Here is a 26,040-nt window from a genome sequence, read left to right on the forward strand (position 1 = left end):
CTTGTAGTCAATACACAGAACAGTTGGACACACACAAAAGTTAGTATTCTGCAAATTAATTCCATTTATTCCGCTTTACATGTGATAGCATTTACAAATGTTAGACTTATTTAGTTGCAATTTAAATTGAGAATGAAAAAATTAATAACTCTTTCAGATTCACAGGTCTCTTGACTTGTTACTCAATTTACATACGCACTGCCATCTGTGTCACTGAGGCTCGCTGAAACCTCTGGGAGTTTGGTCAAGATTTAGTAACAGAATACACATCCTACAAAAACACATATAGTTATGCAATGTGTAAAGAGAGGGATGGCTACTTAAGGAAATTCTAAGGCTTTTTCTTGTCACTCTAAAACTGTTTAAATACGTGGAACACACTGAAAATGCTTTTTATTTCAGACTATTCCACCGGACCAGATAAAAAAATGCAGTATTCACTTTTCATTCCATAAGGCAGCCACCTCTTATGTCATATACTAAGGCTTCAAAATACCCAGTTACATATCCAGCTGAACTTTTTCTGATTTCTGCTGCTATGTGCCAACATATTAAACTACACAAAAAAACGTAGTGAGGCTAAACAATCCTGTTATACACAGTACCTGCTTTCTCTGTTTACCTTTTCCCAACATTTGATAATAGATTTTGCTTTACAGTTTTTGTCTCTTAAGTCTGATAAAGTGAGGCTGTTTATTCCCCACTTGAAACTCTGGAGAATTGGGGTACGGTAAAAAGCCAAGTGATGAGTTATCTGCCACACTATCTCAATGCTGCCACATGCTATTGCTGCTTCTTCTATACTGGACCGGACACGAGCACTGCCAGTACTGTTCTGTAACAACAGCGTCTCGTGGGCGACTGCTCAGACTCTCGCAACTTAGAGTGGCTGAATGCCAGCAGCCAATGTACTCTCAGCTTCTGCTAAGGTGGGAACCACATGCACGATTTAAAACCCACTTAATATCACTATTCTGCAATCCTCTGTAAAGCTCTAGTAGATAACGTTCTGGGATTAGATCATCTGGGACATATATTATCCTATGTTGTCAGTTACAGTGGTTAAACATAATCGATTGACCCAATGCTGTCTTTTTATTACGTTATCTTTCCCCTTTTAGAAAGGGGGGAAAAGTGGAATTTATTAAATAACTTTTTTCCTCACTCAGAAGACCAGAAAAAAATCAAGGGTTTAAGCCAGGGTCATTACAAAAACATCAAGTACAATCAATAAACATAAGTATAAAATATCATTAAATATCATTCAAGTGTTATGTAAAGGAAGTTCTAAGGACCATTGTAGTAGGTTCCACTTCTGACTTCTTCCAAGACACCACAGTCTGCCTCCCTTTATACGTGGCTGTCTCACAGTTCAAGCACAAATAACCATCTGTCTTTGATTATAACTTAATTCTTCTAGAGCTTTTAGCCTTGCTTTATTTTTCAGGTTCTGAAGTAGGTCTGGCATGTAGCAAATCCTGCTGTTCCTCTAATAGTTACAAAGGCTTTATCGGGTATTCAGAAATCAGCAGTGCTCCAAACAGAAGCAAGATTCTTCCTGTGGGGATCTGACTGCAGGACTGTGCAACAGAAACCTTCTTTTTATTAGGAAGATATACGTGGATCTCTGGATATCTGTTGTTGCTTATGTCATCGGATAAAACCAAAACTATGTGCGCCTTTTATTCGAATGCTACATGGAATTAATTGAAAGAGAAATAGGAAGTATGAAAATAAATGTAACATATTATTTCTTCTTCCAAAAAGTAATTTTCACACCTATGAATTTCAAGGAAGGTGGGATAAGCTTTTTTTTCCCTTAATTAAGAGTTTAGCATTTTTTTCTTAACTGAGATATTTTAAATATTTAACATATAAACAAATCAGCTATTCCCTACCTTAAACTGAAAGAGCAGCATATGAAAATATTTCTATCTTAAAGAATTTTCAATCTCAGAGAGATTTCCTTTGGAATAGTTTTTGGTGGTAGTGGAACTAATTTTGTAAATCTTCCTATCCCCACGCTAGAAAAAAATGTGTCTTAAGTAGGAGAACTCATCTCACAACATGTCTAGTCATCTATACATAAAGTTGCGCTTCCGTATCTGCGTAATTCATAAATTCCAATTAAATCTCTGCAGAAGATCTTTATACTTTAATATTCAAATTTTTAGATTAAATGAGACTTTAAAACTTCAAATAGTGTATATCTTCTTGGTAGCCAAATCAGATTCTCAGGGTTGTAATATTTCTTGTTGATGCATGTTATAAAAACTGATTTTCAAGAATAAGGGTCAACATGGCACCACGGAATTATTACCATCAACTCAATTTAGTTTTCCAGCCCCTTAATTTTAAGACATTGCAGTTTTATCAGTTTTTTTCCACACTTAAATTTGCCTGATTGTTAGGCAAGTACCATATCAAAGCAGTGAGACTAAAGAGAAATTTCATGCCCTTGAACTTTAGTAAGGAATGCCCACCAGCAAGAAACAGAATACAACACAACCTTGAATGTCTTAGGCCTCATCTGACTTCCCAAGAAAGCAGGTAGTTGGTGGTTAGAAAAATACAGATGCCTGGGAAGACTAAGTGCATTATGAAAAGCTTGTATTTCACATGACTACTACTTCCTGATTATAATAGTGTCATATGGTATTTTTTTCTACATCAGCAGGAAATAACAACACTGTGATTTCCACAATCTCTGTGAACGTGTAAAATAAATTAAACATACAGTATTGTGCATTATTTTTCAATGGGATTGTGCTCAGAATGTGTATGGATATGATCATGGTATTAGCTTTTCCTCTTTTGCATTTAGAGCCTTTCTTCGCTGTTCACAATGACAGAATAAAAAAGCATCCTCAATCCACTAAAAATAAATACTTCTGTTATATTCTGTTGCTTCAACAATGAATAAAACAACCATGCAGGTTTATAATATCAATTCACAGGGCTCTTTCTGCTTCAGTGAACTGTTACTGAAAGGTTCAGAACAAAGCTACAGGCAGATCGGACAAAGCTGCTGTAACAGGATTTACATTATACTCAAACTGATAAGACCACATCAGAGAACTGCTCAATCTTCAGTACCTTTGATTAGAACAGCACAAGGACTGTGAGTATTTTGGCTCTGAGCACCTGATCGCAGCATCAGTATTATACTTACTAGCTTAAATGTTGATCTAATCTCACACTGGTAGGGTAATTTATGTTTCCTCTTTTTCCTTTCCTCCCTCTCCCTCGAGCACGTTTCAATGGCAATAAAATGGGAACCCAGGAAAACTACTGTAATATTAAGCTATTATACATACAGGTTTATACTTACAAAAAGAAGCAAAGGCCTTGAACACATTTTTTGAGATCTAATTTTTCAGTAATTAAAATATTCTATATTCAAATAATTAATTGTCACTTTTTAGTGGAGGCAGGGAGACAGAATGAGGAAGATCATATCCCAAGGGAAGGCAAACATAACACTCAATAAATAATTAAATACCGCCAGGTGAAGTCACTGCCAAGGATTTCTTAGAAGTGAGGACTTTCTTTGTACTGACTCGGCTACAGCCACATTTCTAAACGTATTTCTGTTTCAAATAACTGCTACATTTCTCTTTTCTCCTTTTTTTTCCAGCCTTCACCACGTTTACCTTTGCAATCCACACCGATGGTGCCACGCTAGCCCTACACAGCCTTTTGGTTTCATTTTTGCTGTTAAACGTTCAATTCTATAAACCATTTGTGCATGACAATAAATTCAAGACTTTAATTATATCAAGCACAACAGAAAACAGCACAGCGTTTACAGAACGTCATGCTAGGATTCTAGTGGTTACTGATTACCAGCTACACGGCTTCTAATCCCTGAAAGTTCCTTGCTTAATGCAGGAGCTAATACAGGTTTTTGCCTCACCAACACTAGCAGATGTTGATTACACCTTCTCTGGCAACCGATATCACACTGTCCATGATCCAGTCTCTTTGCACTTAAACTATGCTAATACTTGAGCAACAGTTCGAAAATAAGCATTGCAATTAACATGCACATTGCTTTTTATGTCATAAGCACAATGGCTGAACTCACCAGGGAGGCAGGACAGAAACTGCTCTGTGCCAAGTCTCTAAACTGATTCCTGCTGCTACTAGCACTGCTTGCCTGAGCATTTTGCACTGCACTGTTGTGATCACTCACAAGTTTGGGGCTCTTATACCTCAAGCAAACCTTGGCTTTTGGAAGCGCCATTTTCTTCCTAGAACGAGAGAAAACCTCAAACAGAACCGACTTGTAATACACAAAGCTCCTGACTCAGCAACACCAAAAGCAAACAAAGGAAAGAAACATCTTTACCGAAGTCAGAAGTCGTAAAGGGTCTATAGCAGCTTTGGTTGTTGGAATGAAAAAGAACAAATTAACTAAGCCTGAATAGTTTGAATGTATCAGTAGGAAAATTACCCTGCCCCCCAGCATTAAGACAGAGTATAGTAGAACAAGTGTATAACTGCCTGTTAAAACTGCCTGTTATTCACGGATTTGTGTCACAAAAGAAAGTGTATTTTTAAGAACATGATGCCCATAAAGAATGTCACTCCTTGTACCAAATGGTGTGACTCCTAGTGCTTTGCTTCCAGGTAAAGAGATATGCTTCTAGACGGGTGGGGGAAGATGCTCACGCTTCTGAAAAAGGATGCAACAGCTGTACGCGTGATAGCATGCACACATGCTACAGACGACTTCCACTTAAGCTGTAAACTTTGCTTTGGCTGTATGTTCTTTGGCAGCACCTGGTGGAATTTGGATAAAACTACAGTAATACTAGAAAAGAAAAGTAACTGCAACTCTAGTACTTTCTGTAGGGACTCTTCTAAAGAAATTACTTCTTAAACTATTTGTTCCTAATTTTATGCTTCCGACATAATCAAGAATGTCAAGTTAACTTGGAACAGATAATTTCTTACACTTTACATAAACATCAATGGGAATTTTTGTAATATCAAAAACTATCATATTAAAATAATTACAATATCTAGCTCTAGTCTTGAGATTAGTAGTCAGCAAAACAGTAAATAAAATCAAAACATGTAATCCATGTCAAAATACAGCCTGCAGAAAAAAAGATTTCATATTCACCACAAATAAATTCACAGCATCTGATCAAGGAAATGGACATCTGTACATAAACAATGCAATCAAATAACAAGCATGTTTTTAAAGACATTTTAGAGAAAGCATGTGTCCCCATCTTGTACTTGCCTCTTTGCCAATGACTGGTAAAATCTTTTCCATTTAGTCATTAGCAGAGCACAATCATTTAAACTACACAGAGAACTAGTAGGTAATTAGATATTATCTGCTTTTGGTGCAGAGCTTCTAAATTATAATGTCCTATCAGAAAGTATTCACATGAGGGTGGGGGGAACGGACTTCTCAAAGTAATACTATAGGAAGTATTTAGCATATTATGTGCCTGTGGCTGTCAAATTAGTCTCATTTGAAATACTGTAATTAACAGAAGGGAGCCTAACATACTTATCACAGTAAGCCACTTGTATTCAAATCATGCTGGAGAGTTTTGAAGCCCAGAAACATCATTTTTCTTTCACTCCCAAAGCACTAAAACCCAGCAGCATTTTACCTCAATAATAACCTTTAAAAAGCATTTGTGATTTGATTTATGTTTCTCTTTATAGAGCCTAGGAATAAATTAATGAAGTAAAACTATTCACACAGGTAAGGTCATCTTTAACTGAAAATTTTTAATGCATTAAAATTCATGTTAAAACAAAACACTGCATTAGGAAATAATTGCACTAAGGGCCCAGATTCATACTTTCTGTACCCTATTCTCTTTTAATGCAAGCAGTTTAGTGTTCTTCAGTTTATAAATGCACTATCCTCTCCTTAATTTGGCTTTGAGATGTCAAGCGTTTTTGTCAAGCAATGTTCAAAAATAGCACAAGATTAAGACTACAAATTCTGAATTACTGTGCAGGCCATTGCTCATCATTCCATAGTCAATCTTTGATACACATTCATTTTACAAACAATTTATATTGTATGCTGAAATTCAATCCCAGATGTGAGATGTATGCCAGAAGCTTACTAGAAGATCCACTGTGACGCAGTTTTCTGGACAAGCATAGATATAACACTACCCATTTAAAACTAGGATCTAAACTTTAAATAAGACCACCACTTACTGTTTTCTCTAGTGCCTTTCATACGAGCACTAGAAAGCGCTTTAGAGACATCAACTAACTGAACCTCACTAACCTCCTGAGAAGTCTGAAAGAGGACGTATGTATCACTTTACTCACACTTAAATTCAGCTACCTTTCAGATGGTGCACAGTAGCCGTTTAACAGTGCACAAGGACTTTCTGCAACTGCTTTTGGAAGGAAATGAAGGAAAACTTGCATCCTATTAAGAAATTTCAGATTCATGAGCAGGTACCATTACTTTGTGTCTCTCTCTCTCTCAAAAAAAAAAAAAAAAAAAGCACTGCATAGGCTCACGGCACATATTCCAGACACAGTATAATCCGCATGACTGCACTTTCCCATATGCGTTTCCAATATTAGAAAAAGACATCTTGTTCTCTACGTTCTGTAAATCAGGATCTTGCAAATCTAAGGTAAATAAGTTTTTCATTGAACACTTTTAGGCATTTTTTTGTTCTTGATTCAACTGCTTTAAAAAAGTTCTAACTTTTCAGTAGCATCATCATCTTTTTTCTTTTAATAACAAGTTTGGTGTAATTTAGAGCATGCCTATCTTCATTTATTTTAGACCTGCACAAGTCAGGGAAAAGAGAGAGAGGCAGAAGAGCAAATGTCCAGCAACTGGAGGTCAAGATCCAATTTCTTTAAATGCATTTAGTTGAAGGCTCTAAAAGCCATGTTACAGTTTAATCTTCCCCAAACCGTTCAGTTTCTGCTAGATTTAGCACTTTTGTCCCTTTGTATTCACAGACTTCACATAGCTTCTCCCAAGCTGGCAGGCCAACATATTAGAAATAAAATGCAATTCTGGTATCTGACACTTCAATTTAGCTTCTTCAGTAGCAAAGATCATCAACTGCACTGCTTTCTCCCATGACAGAAGATCACCTAAATATCACTTAACTGATGTGAGCTCTGTTGGTAATGCATACACTGTCTCCCCACTACATTACCACCATGCTGCCTAGAACAAAAATCAATTTTTAATTGACTGGATTATTTGAGGAATGTGGCCCATCCGCTGTGCAGCACTGATGGATTCTCCTAGTTTTCCTGTCAGCAAAGAGTGTAAAATTTCAGGCCTCTTCAATACAGTAATTCAAGGATTTATCCAGAAGCCAGATGAACAGAAAAACATTACATTCGCTGTACTACCCATCTACCCTTTCCAGCTAACAAAGTTAGGTCTCTAAACCACAGTGCAACTGAAGGAGTTACACTGACATCAGAAGGACGATTAGGTTAGGACTGAAATGAAAATTACGCAAAGGATGCAAATGAATAAGGAACACAGAGGACTCTCTTGGACTTGGAAAATTTCCTTTGAAGTTCTGCACTGAAAGCAAGCCATTAACTATAGATTATGAAAGCTGCAAAATCCAAGAGCAATCTGCAACACCTGGCCCAAGCAGTGACCAAAGTATGGTTTCTTAGCTAAGTATTGTTACTGTTTCCCTCAGTTACCGTTTCTTTTTTGCCTAAAGATATAAAAACAAGCAATCAAGGCAAGTTTTGACATTAAAAGGAAAGATTACACAAATGAAGGAAAAAAAGAGGAGATCGGAGGGTGTCAAACACCTACCTGGCACTTTATCAGTAAACACTGCAGTAAGCATTTTATGAAAGACAATTTAAGGTATTCACTGAATATCTTGTACAGACACTATAAAAGTTTCAGTCACTTCAAAGAGTTTTCTGACAAGCTAGGTATATAATTTCACTTACTTTTATCTCTGCTGTTCTTACTGCTCAAACAAAAGACTGAAGTAGTATTCGCTAAACAGAAGAGTCTAGCCTTATTACTGCAATCCTTTCCAACATACTCAAGTGCCAAACCCTGCACTGTACTCACATCAGTTTTAAGTGACTAATTTTGATCAATGGGGAAATTTCAGGAATTAGCAAAGTTTCAGAAATCACAAATTTAGTATATTGATTTGTCAGTGAAGATACATATGAAGATGTATTTGGTATCTAAACTTCCTAAGTTACAGTTCACAAAGTTCCAAAACACGTATTTATCTTCAAGCATATGTTTTAAAGCTTGGCGCAACAGGCAACAGGGTATTATTTTTCATGTTCTCTGTGCATTACTTCATGGAAGTGCCACATACTCTAATATTATTGGCTTTTTATGCTGTATTTTGCTGGACCACGTTCAGCCAGGGCAACTAGATTTCAGAGAAGTCAGTCCTCTGATTCTCCGCACAACTACTACACAAGCATTTCTACCAGCCCAAGAAAGGGGTACTGCCGAGTACATTATCTGAGGCAGGACTGCTTTTTAGCAGCAGTGCTAGCTTGTGCCAGTTTAAAATGTAGGCAAGCAAAAGACTGCACCCTCAGAGGTTTCTTGACCATCTTTCAGGCTGTCATGATTCTACAATCACTTGTGCCAATCTGCACATTGCTGGGTTACCACCAGTACAAATCTTACCAAATTAGGTCTGGCTGTACGTCTATCAAATGAGCTAGAACACATGGTTCAGAGGTTTTTTGGGCTGGTTTTATGAAAGCTGAGAGGAGACAGAAAAAACATGATTTTACATAAAGTTAGAGTGACACAGTAAGATAAAGCTTAATTTGGGTTAAACCTGTCATCAGCGCGAAGTGAACCTCTCAAAGTTCATATCAGATTAGCAGTTCGTACCCTTTAGGCAAGGCATTTCTCATGTGGTACTAAAAGTCCTGAAAGCCAGACTTGCTATTTCAAATCATACTCTAAAACTCCACAGATTGTCAAACTTCACAGACTCTGGAACTTGATACATTCAGAAAACTCTGCAAGTATCCTCCACGTCAACAACAAGTGCAAACTCTGTTTTCTCAGAGTTCAAGCCAGCTGTTCTATCCGTTCCAGAGGGGGGAAAAAAAAGAATAGAGAAGATGCTTCATTTCCTGGCAATTCATAGCCAAACTTTACCAGATGGAGATACAAACAAGTCACCTTTGCGTATCTGTACTGTTAACGTGAAACAATCCAGGACTCTGAATATTTCTGTACCAGTAATTGTCTGTCATTTTTCCAAGAGAAGTTTGTATTTAAAACTAAGCTTGTGCTTTGAAGACAAAAACATGACTTAAATTACTTTAACATACCAGTTAAAAATTAGAGTAGATCCTTTCACCTTAAGTTTCAGAATCCGGACCATGCTTATGGTCCTAGTTGAAAGGTATAATTATTTCATATGCTACTAATGTCTACTTTCAATACAATTCTACCTTCATCCAAATTCTTGCACTGTCGTGGAGCTACGAGCATGCTGGAAACAATGACTACAATGTCAGGAACACACAGGCTAAATTAGGAGATAGCATATTTCTACTATTCTTTTCCAAACACATTCCAAAAAGCATTCTGTTACTCTAGAAATGCTGTTTAATAGCAGAAAATCAAAGGAAGAATCCTCTTAATCTAAGAGGAAACGCATAGACTTGGCATTTCCGTTTTCCAGTCCACAAGAAGCTAAAGGGCTTATACTAGGGTCCAGATTCACCCAGGGTGTACTACACTTGTTTTCATAATGTGAGTTAGGAACTAATTCAGCTTATTAACTTCAGCTGCAACTGCAGCAGCCACTGAAATCTATGGTTTCCATGGCCTTCATTCACAGAAAAACAGTTTCCATCTCACCGACAGGCACTGAGGAAATTCTTAAATATCATTTAGATGTCTGCATATTTTCCTTCTGTCATTCTGCCTATATCCACCTAGCTTTAGAAGCTGAAAGCTTCTGTTCTGCCTACATGATTGCTTCCTCTAAGGGTAAAGGAACTATATAATTATTCATGTATACATATTTATTTTCTTTTTGTTCATACAAGATAATAACTCAAATCCTATCATCAGTACTTGAATTCCTTAAATTACTTGAAGTAATTTACTTGTGGTGTACTGGCTCCTAAATAGCTTTATTAACTTCTCTTCAAATAGGCCTTTTCTCTTCTATGCTCATGTAGAATTCTGTGAAAGTAAACTGCTTAGGAAAATGGCATATAAAATAAAGAAATATCAGCTTGCTCAGCTAATATAAATGACTGGACATGCAAACTAATGTGAATGAATCTTCATGTTGCTTTTCCATTAACATCTCAGACTTACATATCACAGCTCTATTTTGGCAAATTCATAGTGCGGTGTTAATAGTCCAAAGCACTTAAAAGGCAGTCACACATTTTGGAAGGTCATCCTCAAACTCTTGTGTTCGTTTGCTGATCATGATAATTGAAAAATTGTGGATTTTTTTTTCTCTTAATGAGCCAAAATTTAGCTTGAGTATAACTCTGACAGAAATTAGCTTGGGGATAAGTTGACAGTGAGGTAGATTACAATCTTAGTTTATTAAAAAAAAAAAAATGCCACTCTTAAATAGTAAATTCCACCTATCAGGTCTTCATATAGTAGGCAGATATCGTTATCCCATTTTAGAAATCAAGAAACTATAAATACAGATAGGTTGAAACTAACATTCTCAAAGGGAACTTTAAATTCTGGAATCACCTTTTCAGAAGTACACATCTCTTAAAATCAAGCCTCTGTGTCTAAAATCAGGCACCCAACAGCTGAGACAGCTAAGACAGCAGGCATAACAAATTTCTCCAAAGACGAAGAAAACATAGTAAAGTCCAAAACAGAAGTCAGAAGTCCTGAGACTTTGGTCTCTGACAGTTTACCTTGGGACTTCTCATGTTGCTATGCAACTTTAACAATTGTACAAGAATTCTGACTTGACACTATTTTCAGATGAGAAACTAATCCTTCAGTAACTGTAAAATTAAAGCTATTCTGAATTTGATTCTACAAAGTGCGTGGACCAACAGTCTCGAGGTTCCTGCTGTTCTAGGTCACTACAGTAAACCTAGGACAGAACAAGTAGCACATCCACATCTAGCGGATTCATTCTAACTCCTCTTGGATATTAAAACACATTAAAAAAAAATCCTGCTACTGTTCATGTCAAATCCTCTAGACAGATGTCAAAGAGGGATCAATTTCCCCACAACACAGAGTTGCACTAGAAGGCAAGAGGTTGATGAAACTTGCAGATACCTTCCTAAGCTGCAGCTGTCTTCATGCAATGATTTCATCTCTTTCTGACAGTAGTAAAAATCAGTATAAGCAAATAGTTTGGTCAGTATCCCATGCCATCAAGACTAATGCTGAAGCTCATATTCTTTTACAGTTCCTTTATTGCATATAAGGCATTCACAGAAAATATTAACATGCTTTATAGCTAACAACATAATCGAAGGCTGGTAAAATAAAACATTGGTGGAAAAAAAAGAACAAAAACAAAAAAAACACACCAAACTAACATTTGCATCCTGATACAATCACCTCAAATTAAGAAATGATATCGTCATTAACTTAAGTATCAGCCAACAACAAACAAAGCTGTTTCTTCTATTATCACATTTATTCCCAAAAGCTTGAACATGCCATACAGGTGGGCCAGTATTATAATCTCTGTTTCATAGATGAGGTTAACAAAGTTGGCAGACTAAAAATGATTTCTCTATCACTGAGCAACGATCCTGTGACTGACAACAGTATTTAAACAACCTTTTCGTCTTTGTTAAAATACAACTTGCAAGACTTCACTACTATTTGTTTGGTTATCTATATAGGATTCCACCTCAAAAGGTGCCTGTGGTTCCCTACATTTCGGTAATCAATCCTTAAATTTATCTATTTTTACTGGATTCTTTCTAAAGCATCTTGTTTGGCAGCTTTTGTAAATTATAGCAGAGACTGCGCAAAGCTGTCTCTTTCCGAGTTTCAAAATCCTCGTCAGTATAGCACAGAGAACATTTTAAAGACGTTTGTGCCAGCCATTAACAGAATTCCATAGACAGTTTTTCCTCTATGTATTTTTGTTCACTGTATTATGTATTAAAATTACTTCTATGTTACAGCTTTCTAAAATGCTCCTTCAAACAAGTAATGACAGGTAACTATCTCCACCTGATTACAGAAAATAAAATTTTGGCAGAACTACTTGTAGGCAGTACTCTGGCTTTTTAGTTCAACACCAGGATTCCTTCTAGCTATTTTACTTTCCTCCCGTTTCATTGCTTCTGATAGTGAGTTTACATCCATTCTTGGTATACAGAATTGTAGTTCTCTCACCTCATCCCAAATATGTTCTTTTCTTTAACTGTAGTCTTTAACAACAACATAGTTCCTTTCCTTCTGTCATCTTACTGCTCTATGCTACAAACCCTGATGAATTTAATTTAGGTATATACACTGGTAAAAATATTTAGTATAATACAGACATCTATTCTTCTCTATTTCAAACATTCATTTAATAAGGCTAGTCTCTTAATCTGATGAATGCTAAGCACAGGACAAGGTGCAGACATCTAATTTTACCCAAAGGGAAACAAAACAATTTCCAAAAACCCATCACTTACTACAGCTCTCTATTGATATTTCTGACGCACTTGTCCCTTGGATATATTCAGAAAGTATTCTACAAGTCTACAAATGCATCTATTTAATAACAATACCACATAATTCTTCAGTACTACCTAGAGATGAAAAAGTGCAAATGTTCCATCTATCCCCATAACAGAGATAATAAGCCTTTGTCTTTGCTTTTTTGTGTGTGCTTTAAGCATTTACCTTAATGAGCTTTGCTTCTTTGTACCTCTGGAGATTAGTATTCTGCCCAACAAAACAATTTATTGCCCAAAATGTTACTACTGCTGATAAAATCTTAGCTTCCCCAATACTTCTGGCTTGACAGCTAATACCCTAATGTTTCATTTACAGCTGAACAAAGCAGCTTATCTCTACTAAAAGGGGAATTAGTAGTAAGAAATAATTTCAATCATCTGTTCAGCTTCCAAAGTAAAGTGATGACTTGTGCATTCTTGCTTCTATCTGATGACAGGTATGTTGCAGTTCTTGGAATACAGAATAGGTCTGTCACACAAGCTTTGTAATTTGTACAATGCAGCTACATGGATTAGGAAAGAGTCAGGTCTTTGCTGTCAAAAAATCTGCAGTCAGCAGTGTGCTGCAGTCAGCATTTTTACTTTAGAGAGAGGGCACTGACTCAAGGAAAAAAAAACAGTTCTGATCAATAAATGGCTTCATTTTGTAGCTGCAGCTTTTAGTAATGTTCCAACAAGAACACATATATGTGAAAATTCAAATTAATAGGTTAAACCAATATCTAGGTTATACTAATACCCATACTCTAAGGAATGTTCTACCTAAAAATGCCTTTGCTTTTCAGCTTACTATGTCATTATCTTATTATTTATATCTCCAGGAATGAAAACCAACTTGGCACCTAGGATTTTATCTAGGTGTTATTAGCACGAAATCAGTTGTGTAATTCTTATCTAGAGTAGTTCTAATGTATTTTTTAATTCAATATCAGCTTTATTAGGAAAAAAAAATGAGATTACCGTTTTCAGGAGGCACTTTGATGAAAACGCCACGGGTAGATTTTCCAGGAGGTGAAAGATAGGTTAGATGATAACATTAATACCAGGAAATGGACTAACATCAAAATAATCCCGCAGAATTTACTAGAAAGACATTATATGACAATCTCATGTCAATTCCAACTGGTTCTTGTATCTAGTAAACAATTTATTTCCTATGTAGTCAGCCACATACACTGCTGACTTAATTCAGCTCCATATTAGAAGACACTGTAAGCATACCATACATGTACTTTGAAGCTGCATAAATATTGCCAGATTTGCCTAAGCGGCAGTGAATGAGCTAGGGAAAATGTGGCAACGATATTAATCAGCACACAGTACAACAAATATTCCTCGAGTATAGCATTGTGGCTTTGTTCACTGATTTCTTAGAAATCTGTCTTATGTGCAGGACATCTGGACAAGAAATTTCAAAAGATTAGGCTAGCAGTAAGAGGGCCCTGTGACAGGAGACTTGTCAGAAATTAAACGGACAGGACTGTTGATTGCAAAGTTCAACATCCCCCTTTTTTTTTTTTTTTTTAAAGTAATGCCGGTTTCCAAGGAAAGGATAATTAATCTATTTGATAACGAATTTTCACTTCAGAAAGACAGACAACAGCACCCTCAGAATATACACATCTGATTTCACCTGATACAGTCGTGTTGAATTAACGAGGTAGGAGAACATGGCAGCATCATTTTGCAACCCTGCTAAATAAAACTTCTTTCAAAGCACTCTGTTATATCTTAATGAAGCTGCAATGGATTTGAAATGAATGTAAACTTCTTAACTGTGTATTTCCTATTTTGTGTTTTTAAAAGTTCTTTTTAATCCTCACATCTTTAGTTTTCAAGCACATTTAAAAGTCATAAATCAGTTTAAAAATTAAATAATAGTATGCTACATTACAGGGTGCTAATGCTATAAGGGCACTGTACAGTGATCATGTTCTATGTTATCAGATTAAATATTTCTGCAAGATGTATTTCTCTGACCATTTGATCTGCAGGTATGTGGTAGGCTCTTTCCCACCTGTGAAAAGCTGACCGACCATCTTTGCTTTTTTTGCACTCTTCTGTGAGTCCAGGAATCTGACTCAACCTAGCTAAAAGGTCACCTTGTTTCTCTGCTGTAGGAGGTTACTTCATGCTACCTGTGTGTCTCCTGTGTCAGTGATAAAAGGACTAAATTGGCTGAGCAGCCACCTTTACTGAGGGATGTACATCTCAAAGAGTTCTGATAAAATGGAGGATAATATTATACAGTGAACTACTCAAAAAGCCATCTATCTAAACTTGAGTTTATACTTTAACCAAGCTGAAGAATGAAAATCTCATTTGCTTACACGCCTGCCACACCACATGGCAACTCTGCCTGACTGCCCAAGAGAAAGCAAGGCTAACCAAAACGTTGTGGTCAGGAATGAAATAACAAGATCTTTGTACACATTTATCCCAGGATCACATAGTATCCGTTACATAAAACTCTGGTAAAATGGAAACATGGATTATTCCATTTATCACCGGAATACTACCACCTCTCAGATTCAAATGTGTTCTGCAAAGAGAACACCTACACGTAACAGCTCAAAAGCAACTAAAAGAATGTGTTAGGCAGAACATTTCCTCCAATAAGAATGCAGTCATACTCATTAGCTGCAGGAAATTGTCACGTGTTAAATGAACACAACATTTGAGACTTCAACATTATTTCTTGTCCAAGAAGATGTATTCTAGCAGCACATAATACCCATGAAGGATAACCGCCAGCACAGACCAAACTGCTTGTTACTAGTTCTCCCATACTCTTTTCTCTGGCATTTAACCATCCTTTCACAGTCCCGCAGTGTGCGATACCATTTAGAGAAAGTTGTTGAGTTTTTTAAATTAATTAAGTTTTTACAGTGATTGAAATGAGCTGATGTCATGCAGACACCGAAAATATCAGCACTTTCTTAATTTGAAAAGAAACCCCAGAAAAAGGTATTAATTCCCGTAAATTTTCCTACCAGTACTTTAACCTTTTGTTTGTATGCCTACATTTATTTCAACATATGCACATATGCAAACACTCCTTGACTCACTTCTAAAGTTGGCATATATCTAGATGCAATAATGAAAAAAATGTATAGAATACTTTCAGTTCTTATAAATTGCCATGGTATATGTTGGCAGTACACTAACTAGGTAACGTGGACGACAGCTTTAAACGCTTATTTAGCTGATTACTTAACCTGCATTGCCTTTTTGAGTACTTACGTTAAGTAATGATTATTTAAGAGTGCCATGAAAGGTTACGATCTGGTAAAACTGAGGGAATAAAGATACTTCTTCTTACCCTGAAAAGGAAAAGATAAATTTCTTTTGCTTTAGTGGTGATTCTCATTACAAATATAAGGAGAATACTTTGAAAGGTGTAAGCTATGCAGCTGGAACAGCAACTATATTGACAGCAATGCGTAAAATGAAAGTGGGAGAGGATCTGGCATATAAGATAACTTAAGGCACATTGCAAATTATACTCACAAGAATTTAAATATATATTTACACAAGGCTAAGTTCCTGAAGTTCTTACTCACGTGGAACCCTACTTAAAAGCATGAAATAGCTTGTATGAATGAAAATTATCAGAGGTCGTCCCATAGCATCCTGAAGATCACGTGCAGTGAAGGTGGATTTCCTCATAATTTACTCCTCAACTCACTAATGACAATGTTTACATACACAGAACTGTAAGAGCTCCATTATGACCCTCAGTTGCTTAATTTTCATTGTAGCTACTGTGCTGTCCTTATCTTTTAAAAATAGCAGTAATTTAGGAATGGTTCTGGTACAAGCATTAAAAGTATAAACACGCAGCTATACAAGATTTAGTACCACTGAAAAAAGAGGCACTGAGGTACCCCTTCACTGAAATTTTAATTCTGAAATTAAAGTGTGCACAAAATACATATCCCTTTTGCAAAGTGAACGACAAGATTTTACAAGGGAGAAATCTAATAAATTAAGTAGCTGATTCTGCAAGCATTAGAACTGTCTTCAGCCACAACATATTATTACATTTGACATTTTGTGTATTTTCAAAATATATCATTTTTTCATTCTCTGCACTTATTAGCACTTTTACAAGTATACGAATTTGATGGCAAGCACTGCAAGATGTGGAAACTATCCATTTGCTGCACACTGTGTCAGTTCAATTGCCCATAAATGCTTAAGAAAATGGAAAAAATGGTAAACATGTGGGTTGCATGCAATGACTGTGGTCACTTCTGTTATTTTTTCCACCTCATCACACATTGCATGAGCTGCATTCCCAAATAGCCTTCCCCTGAAATAAGGCAAATTGACAAGAGTCTACATTTCTTCTTCTTTTATACCGACGTAAAACATAATATCTTTATCAAACAGCAAGATGGGCTATTTAAAGATATACAGAACCCCCGAACTTACAATGAATTATCAGACAGGTGTTATAGAACAGACAGGTGTGCCCCTGAAGACTCTAAAGCCAAAGAGACCCTTTGTTGGAGCAACTGTCCAAACATTGGATTTTTCAAGGTAAGAATCTTCCTTGGTTTCCATGTATAAAAGACAAGGTTTAGGAAAAGTAGCACTATCACTAAAAATAGTAACAAGCGTGCATTACTGAATATTATCATTCAGGGACAAATTTAGCACATTAATTCGATCAACTGCAGGGATTTTGGCAGCTGAAAATACCAGCGCACCTGTGACTTTGACTGTTCTTGGAAAGAAAGTAGAACTGGAAGAGAACTCCTGAGTCAGTGAGTCCAGTCGCTGGCTAGGAAACCACACCACATAATCTTTTTTAATAAACCGAGCAAATTCTGTCTGAAAATTTGGTAATTGCTTGACCTCCCTTAGTCCATGTTTAAATTGGAATTCTGTTCCAGAACCTCACTGATGTGACTACAGAAAGGTCCTTTAGTATCTATTCTCAAATTATTACGGACAGCATAAACTCATTTATTTTTGTGCTGATGTTGCCTCTTAGCAATGAAACGCTGTCCACATCCCTCCTGTTTACCCCAATGTATTTACAGAGAGCAATCATATCCTCTTCTCAGCCTTTGTTTTGCTTGACTAAACATGCCAAGCTCTTTTAGTCTTCTCTTATATGATCAGATCTTCATTCCTCTGATCCTACTAGCTCTTCTCTGCACCTATGTCATTTTGTATCCATTTTTCATGATCATGGATGGCTAAATTTGTATGCAATATTCTAGACAAATACCTTGTATCTCTGTTTGAGATACTGATGTTTATTTTTAGATAGCCATATCACAGGCATTCAGTCACTCTATTATCAAACAGATAAAGGTGTTTCATCCATGTCACTTCCAACTGATGAGATCCCACTTGTGACAGAAGGTTTTGTTACTAACCACTGCATCTCACAACTTGCATTACCAAAGTTCACCCTATTTCTACTATTGCAGGCTTTTCAGACTCCAGTCTTCCTTTTTACATCTTGATCCTTCTCTGTACTGGTTAGGCTTCTATATTTGTGTATTTTGTAAGTATATTTTCACTTCTTTTCATATGTGATTAGCGTGAATTAGGGATTACTGCAGAAGCTGAGCGTGGACCAAAAGAAAAAGTAGAACAGAATCTACAGTGACGCCTTCCAAAAAGCAAGCAAAGAGGGAAAAGTGAAAGGATTTTCAGGCTGGCTTCTGAAGGCAGAGGTGAAAGAAAAGGAATTATGTTCTTCCTAAGGGTATGAGAAAGTAATGAAAAAGTATTACGTTCTTTGCATAGGCATGAAGTGCTGAGGGCAGAGCGGCTTATATCCATCTACTCGCACATCTGTAGCTTGGGACAGCATATAGTTTAGTAAGAGTATTGTATGGTTTTTAGTGGATTAATGGAAGGGATTTACAACTGTTATTATTTTTTCTACTGGCTCCCAAATCATGGCCTGTGTAATACACAGACTCAGTGGCTCATTAATAGCCTAAATTGTGGATTCAGCCATTAGGCTAGCTATGGTCTAGTTTGGAAACTTCCCCTTTCTCGCTCTGTCACATAAAATCAGATTTCTCATGGGACGCCATAAAGTCCCTAAAAATTATTGGTACAGGTAATAAAGTTTATTTATGATAAAGTCGAGGCAAATACTACCTCAACTTATCTTTTTATACCATCTACAGTGATTCTTTTATGTAACCAGGATCTAACTACCAAAAAATAAGCTGGAGAATGGAAATTATTTTCATTATTATTTCATTAGACTATAAAAGATCTAGTTACCTCATCTGCATTTATAAGATCTTCAAAGGGAAATCTGTCAAGTCAGGGTTGAAAGCTAGATGTTGCAGTGAGGACTGGCTGTCACGCAAAATGGAACACAGTAAGTTCCTAGCTCAAGCCACCGCTGCTCATTAATAATAGCAATGATATTATTATAAATTAGTAGGCCCTTATTATTTAATGCTGCTATCATAATATAGGCAGATTCACTGTATCACGAATCAAGGTTTAAGCTTTTTCCTTCCTCTATATAATGCTTCTCTGGTGTTTTAGTTGGCAGCTTACGAGCGCCATGGTCTCCCTAGTTAACAGACCTAGCAGTGATTATCAGAGTGCAAAATGCCTGCAGCTTCAGGTTACTATTTTAGGCACCTGTCAAGAATTACTTTACTGATAAGCCATTCACATTTTTATTAGCTATCTATCAACTTATAAAATACGAGAAGCTAGTTTCATAGGCTGCAATTCTTAATGCAGCAAAGACCTGTAGGGAGAGTCAATTTGTTCGTTTGACTAACAAATACAGTTTGAAAACAGAAAATAAAATGTTATCCTGCTGCATCATTAATGGAAGACGTTACACCTGCTTGTAAGTCGTCTCGTTTATATCCTCAGACTTGGAACTAGTTGTGTGTTTCAGTTTGAGTTTGGGCTGTACAATTCGTAATGCTAGCTTCAATTACACTATTTATTTAATGGTAACAGTTTATTTGCAAGCTTCTTGAATAGAGGAAACATTAGACCAGCAGCCTCCATTGGAAATTGGGCTATGTGGCCTGTTCACTCAAAGGATTCACCAGGTTTAAAATGCACAGATGTGTTGCTGATTATTTTGTCAATATCGTCAGCCTTTTCTTTCACTATTTTAAGTATTCACTGTACTAGTTAACAAGAAATAAATATTTAACAATAAATATCAGTCATTTAATAACAAGTTCCTGTGATTGTAGTATAATAAAGACTATGTTTAAACAGCTTAAGAACATTCATTTAAACATTTGTTCATATCCATTATGTCTGTAAGTTATGTCTGGAGAGCCATTTGCTTGGTTTGGCTAATTTCCTTTCTAAATACTTCTCTATTATCATGACCAGCAGTAATTATAGAGAAATTATGTTTCAATGAATACTCTGGAGTTTCTTTAGACTTTTTGCCATTTTACAACAGGCTATTGCACACATCATAACAACACTGTCTTTGTTAGAGGTGGCCACTTTATGACGAATTTGTCAGAATATAGGGTAGGATAGGAGAATACGGCAAAAAAATAGAAAGTGTTTTATTGGATTAATCAATTGGCAAGATTTCCTAGTACTATACTCTGCCCCCACTCTCCCACCACCAGCAGCCAGTCATCACAGCTCTAGAAAGTAACGGATAGATAGCTTAATATAACGTAGGACTATTTACTCACTATGGACTATGTTATGTCTGGTCCAACTGGCTGTATACTACAGGATGCGGTGATGTCTCGTGAATATGAACTCATCAAATATATGAAACTGCTGCTGTGAGTGCATGGGAATATATTGTCATCTTCCTCTTTGCCTAGCAAAAGATAGAATTGGTATATTAAGCACTTGAGGTCAGGTCCTCTAGAGGAATAAAACAGCAGGTTTCCATTAACTTCAGTTGAGCTATAATGACTTACACAAGATCTGTTCTTTAGACTATATAAAATGTAGTCTCTTGTCAAAATATTGTATTAGCAAACTGAAAGGATGCTGTTCGTGGTTTATCAGCTCTTTCCAAAAACTCTAACCTTTACAGTTTTAAATTTCGGGCAGTTCCATAAAATACTTCCATTACCCTCAGATCTTTTGATCAATCAAGTAGTTATCAAAAGTCTTAAACATCACTAATATACCAGAAACATTATCTACAAATGCATCTCATTGACTAGCATGAAAGTGTATTAGATTTCAAACACACTTGGTTTACTGCACTATTCAACAAGGATATATATGAGTCTGTACAACTTAAGGTTTTTACATGCAGATTAATATGTGAATTACTGTAACCTATAATATAGGATAAGAAAAGTCTCATTGTTCAGTAAATAAGTTATGTCTAAAAGGCAGACATATATAAAACTTTTGTTTTCCAAGAGCGACTGGTTCAAATCAGTACTTTCCAAAATAATTGTTTGTTTATAAGCATATCATACAGCTTGCCATTCAATAATTAATATAATCAGAAATACAAAGAAAGTATCCTAGAACAAGCTTAATGTTAAAAATTCTACAAATATAAATTATGCATACTTTACATACATTTACACATAGATAAATAAATGCACATGTATTTCTTAACGTAGAAGTTATACATACAAATTACACATAAATGCATATGTATGCACGAGGTGCATCTAGAAATTTTAACACTGGGATATGAAGTAGAAGATAAAAGGGTATCATATAACCTTTCCACTTAAGGGTACTACAAAATCTTATAGAAGATTTCTCAAATATCCATATCTATGAAAAATGTGTTTTAGCAAGTATGCACATGTGTAAAGTAAACACATATAGCTGACTGCCAAAAGCTAGGCTAGCATACTGAAACTATATATATGCTTTATATTTTACTCGGACACAACATACTCGAAAAGCACAAATAATTTTATTAAATATTATCATATCTAGAAACTGAAATTTGGAACTTATTTTCCTGATGATGATAACTATGCTGAGCAAGATGGTTCCAAAACGCAAAAGACACTGGGAAAAATACATAAACAATAACCAAAGATACTCAGGAGACAAATACTAAATATTTCATAAAATAAATTCTCTTTCTCTCTGCTCATGTCTTGGGTTGATAAAATGGGTTACTTCATGATGACAAGGCTGATATTCTCTTGACTCCTTATTTAACACACTCCATATGCCAGTAATAGTTTTGTCTGTTCGTTTTAAACAAAACAGGAATCCACCATTTTGTGCTTAAAGAGTACTCTAAACGTACCAAAATTGAGATTCCAGGCCTTCATAAAAGCTGTTTTCCATTGATCTTCTGAGCAATTACTAGCTTCAAGTCTATTTTTACATTTTTTCACTCCAGCCCTTATGGGCTTAATTTTAGCCATTTCTGAGTACTTTCTACTCTGCTCTAACTTCAGAAGAAGCAGCTTCACCTCAACTCAGCTTCTCACAGTAGTGCTCAGCACTTCGCATGAACGTGACCTAAACTCACAGCAAAGTCCTGCATACCTGTTTAAGTACTTAAAGCTAGAGGATCATTTCAAAAAGTTTTCACAAGGATTTGCCAAACACATACAGCCTGTGTCGCCCCGTCAGGCCCATCAGCAAACACCCAAGTCTGACCGGACTGGAATACCTGTACAAGGGGCAGTAGTTTGGCTTCCAGACCATTCAACTTTTTGTGCCTCCTGCCACAGTGGAAGATTACTAGGTGCTGTGACAGTTTTTTTAGATGCCAGCCACCAGGATCTGTTACATGACCAGTAAGTTTATTACACAGAGGTGTCCATCAGCGCTACCAATTTTCTGTCACTGTCAATGGGGCTTGAATTTGAATCAGCAAGCTGTAGGTGAAAAGCTCTATAACCTGTAACTTAGCCCTTATAAAATACCTCTGGCACTGCAATGCATTATTGTGAGTGTAAGTAGAAATACGACACATGATCTTTGCTCACTGTTTTTAGATCATTTAAAATATTTCATTGTCTTGTTTTTAGAAAAATACTATTGAAATCTAGACATTCTTCACAAGAGAAGTCAGTAATTTTATCTTAGTTTCTACAAGCAAATGGTTCGCACAATATTTTGAATCAAGTTACTAAAAACTGTTCATTCAAAATACTTCCCTTTTTTCTTCAAAACTGTTTGACAAACATTTTCTGCTATGCTAGGCAGACAGACGTATTCAAGAACAATAAAGGAAATTGTGTCATATGCTCCATTTCTTTTGCTCCTTCCTAATAATGTCCAGCATTTAAAAATATATTTGCAAAACGTTTAACATGTTAAGGATAATATTACTAGATTTCAGCATTACACTAACCTGTTAACCACATTTGAAAACAGCTTGTAGATAACATTTCTGCTAATAAGATGAAGAAAAGGAAACTCAAGATTAGAATATTTGCATACTGATTTATGCTTTGTTTGCCTATGTAAGAAAAGGAACAAAGACCACAGAAATAAAATTATCATGGGCTTGTGTAGCAAATTAAGGGCAAATACTTGAAGACTGACCACAATGCTAGGTTTTTTTTCCTTTCATAAATTAACAAACGTTTTTGCTTAGTGATGAACAGAATATGAAAGTAATTCTCATTGTATACAAGAGGCAACTAAGGCACAAAGCAGAGTAAAGTGTCACTGAAAAGTGTGTACTGCTTCTATATTTCTATTAATTCCGGTTGGCAGATAGGACTTGGCAAGCATAATATTGAGATAGCTCTCATGACATGTGTAGCGCTGAGGGACTGTAACCCAGAGCACTTAGGATAAAACAATTTACAAATTGTCTGTCAGTTGTCTGTCTGTTTTTAATTCTTTAAGAAATCAAACAGAATCCTCAGTCAGAACCACAGTTAACTCCCGATGTGTGTGAATTTCCTAAACAAAAAAAAAACCCTCATGAGTCATACGTGTCAGCACTCTGATCAACTAGTCACAGCAACAGACATGCTACAGATTCACTGTATCACGAATCAAGGTTTAAGCTTTTTCCTTCCTCTATATAATGCTTCTCTGGTGTTTTAGTTGGCAGCTTACGAGCGCCATGGTCTCCCTAGTTAACAGACCTAGCAGTGATTATCAGAGTGCAAAATGCCTGCAGCTTCAGGTTACTATTTTAGGCACCTGTCAAGAATTACTTTACTGATAAGCCATTCACATTTTTATTAGCTATCTATCAACTTATAAAATACGAGAAGCTAGTTTCATAGGCTGCAATTCTTAATGCAGCAAAGACCTGTAGGGAGAGTCAATTTGTTCGTTTGACTAACAAATACAGTTTGAAAACAGAAAATAAAATGTTATCCTGCTGCATCATTAATGGAAGACGTTACACCTGCTTGTAAGTCGTCTCGTTTATATCCTCAGACTTGGAACTAGTTGTGTGTTTCAGTTTGAGTTTGGGCTGTACAATTCGTAATGCTAGCTTCAATTACACTATTTATTTAATGGTAACAGTTTATTTGCAAGCTTCTTGAATAGAGGAAACATTAGACCAGCAGCCTCCATTGGAAATTGGGCTATGTGGCCTGTTCACTCAAAGGATTCACCAGGTTTAAAATGCACAGATTTGTAATACAGCATAGGCATTAAACAAACTCCAGAACTCCAGATAATGATATGAAAAGTAGCATTAAAATTAGAACACAATTATATCTGAGATAGAAATCATTTATGAAAATCAATAAAAATACAAATCCTCTATACAGTTTGTTTGAATCACATACTGTAAATTCATTCTGATGAATTATTTATTACCCGCATTTCCTTTGTTTTATCATGCAAGAAAGCTCTGCAGAAGATATCTTAAGTACAAATACCTAAACTAAACTTAGCAGATTTGGGAGGCTTACAGCTTCTTGATTTAATTGCATTACATGTCTATAAGTAGAGAGCAATTTAGTCTGGAGTGGTACTTATGCATTATTTCTTTTCACCTTCTCAGCAACACTGTAGCTAAACTCTTAGCATTCACTGTATTCTGGATTTATAATTTAAATATAAACAGTGATGTACACATTTCCACTTCAATTATGTAGTTTCAGAAATGTCCAATAGGCATGTGATCTTTCAATTTGAAAATTGCTAGCCAAAAATTTTTTTCTTCCATGAAATTAATCAGCCATTGTGTTATGGAATTACAGGTTGTAAATGTAGGAAATATCACTGTTTTCTAACATTTTATTACCTTGATACAGGAGAACTGTCAGTGTTTAATATATGTTAACAAGAATGCCAAGTACCTGCATTTAATTAAAGCTATACATCATTCTAGATAATTAGTAATAATTAAGAAGAATTATCAGCCTAAATAAGGAAAATAATATCATTTCAACTGAAACTGGAAGTCTGAATTCAAAATTCCAAAATAAACTCTTGGGAATGCAAATACGCCATTATGCAAACTGTTTTCTTTAAGTATGAAATAATTTATGTAATGAAATAAATCTATGCTATTAAAATATTTAGCAGAACTAGGAATAATGAGTAGAGATAGGATTAGTTTAATTAGTTTACTGAAATGGAGTTCTTATAGTGGCTAAGTGTGATATATTAGCTTTTGTCACTTGGAATAAAAAAGAGGTAATTAGTTCTCACTCAGATATGTTGTTTTCTTTGAAGGAATAATTGCAATGTTTTAGTCTGTATAATAGAAAATAATACATGGAGCATAAAACTTATCTTTTTCATCCAAGAGTACATCTACAATAAATAATAAGTAAATAGAAAAACCGCAAGCATTTAGGAAAGTAATCTTCAATAAATAAATTTAATTTACACTAGTGCAACTGCACGGATTCAAATGAAATTACAACTACCCAAATTACAGCAGTCCAATGGTGTTTTATCCCAGTTTAAATTAAAAGTGTGTAAAAGATTTTGTCTTTCTATTCAGCAACTACTTTGTTATTCAGAAAATCCTGTACTGTCACCCCAAATCAAGACTTTCACCAGATAGACTCATGAAATTAAGAAGGGAGGAGTCATTACGGAACGAATACAGCACTGCCATTACAGTTTCTAATACCACTCCATCCCCCTCTCTGAGTGCGACCATCACCTAAGGGGCAGAATTTCACCATTCACCTAAGGTCTCCAACATGCAAGTGAGATTCTCACAGCTCTGTCCCCAAGACGCCATTGGGTACGTATGTATTTACGACGCCTGAACAAGCTGAACTAGCCTAGTACGCTAGAGGGGAAGGCAAGGCTAAAATTCCTCCTGCGGCAAGAGCTAAGAGGAGAGTGGATAAAGATACTTGTGAAGGCAAAGGTACAATTAACCTTTGCAAAAAATCTAGAGTCTCAACTACAATGTAGCTGTGTAAAACAGCCAGCTGTCAAGTATACAATCCCTTTCAACATTTTTTAAAATGTAAAAAGCTC

The 26,040-nt window shown here is 35.9% G+C and overlaps 1 protein-coding gene across 22 annotated transcripts in view; it reads right to left on the bottom strand.

Moving 5' to 3' along the window:
- The window catches only part of RBFOX1 (RNA binding fox-1 homolog 1), a 1,498,714-nt gene that overhangs the window by 217,146 nt on the left and 1,255,528 nt on the right, over window positions 1-26,040 (bottom strand). The window contains exon 1 of one of the 22 annotated variants that reach the window (XM_068909004.1): window positions 4,088-4,253. The exons of the other annotated variants lie outside the window; for them this stretch is intronic. Coding sequence (XP_068765105.1) covers window positions 4,088-4,246 — 159 coding nt within the window. The 5' untranslated portion in view covers window positions 4,247-4,253. Of the gene's footprint in view, window positions 1-4,087; window positions 4,254-26,040 lie in introns of those variants that run through there. 22 annotated transcript variants of the gene reach the window in all.

This window comes from Struthio camelus, chromosome 15 (assembly GCF_040807025.1).
Source record: "Struthio camelus isolate bStrCam1 chromosome 15, bStrCam1.hap1, whole genome shotgun sequence".
In the NCBI taxonomy this organism is placed as follows: domain Eukaryota; kingdom Metazoa; phylum Chordata; class Aves; order Struthioniformes; family Struthionidae; genus Struthio; species Struthio camelus.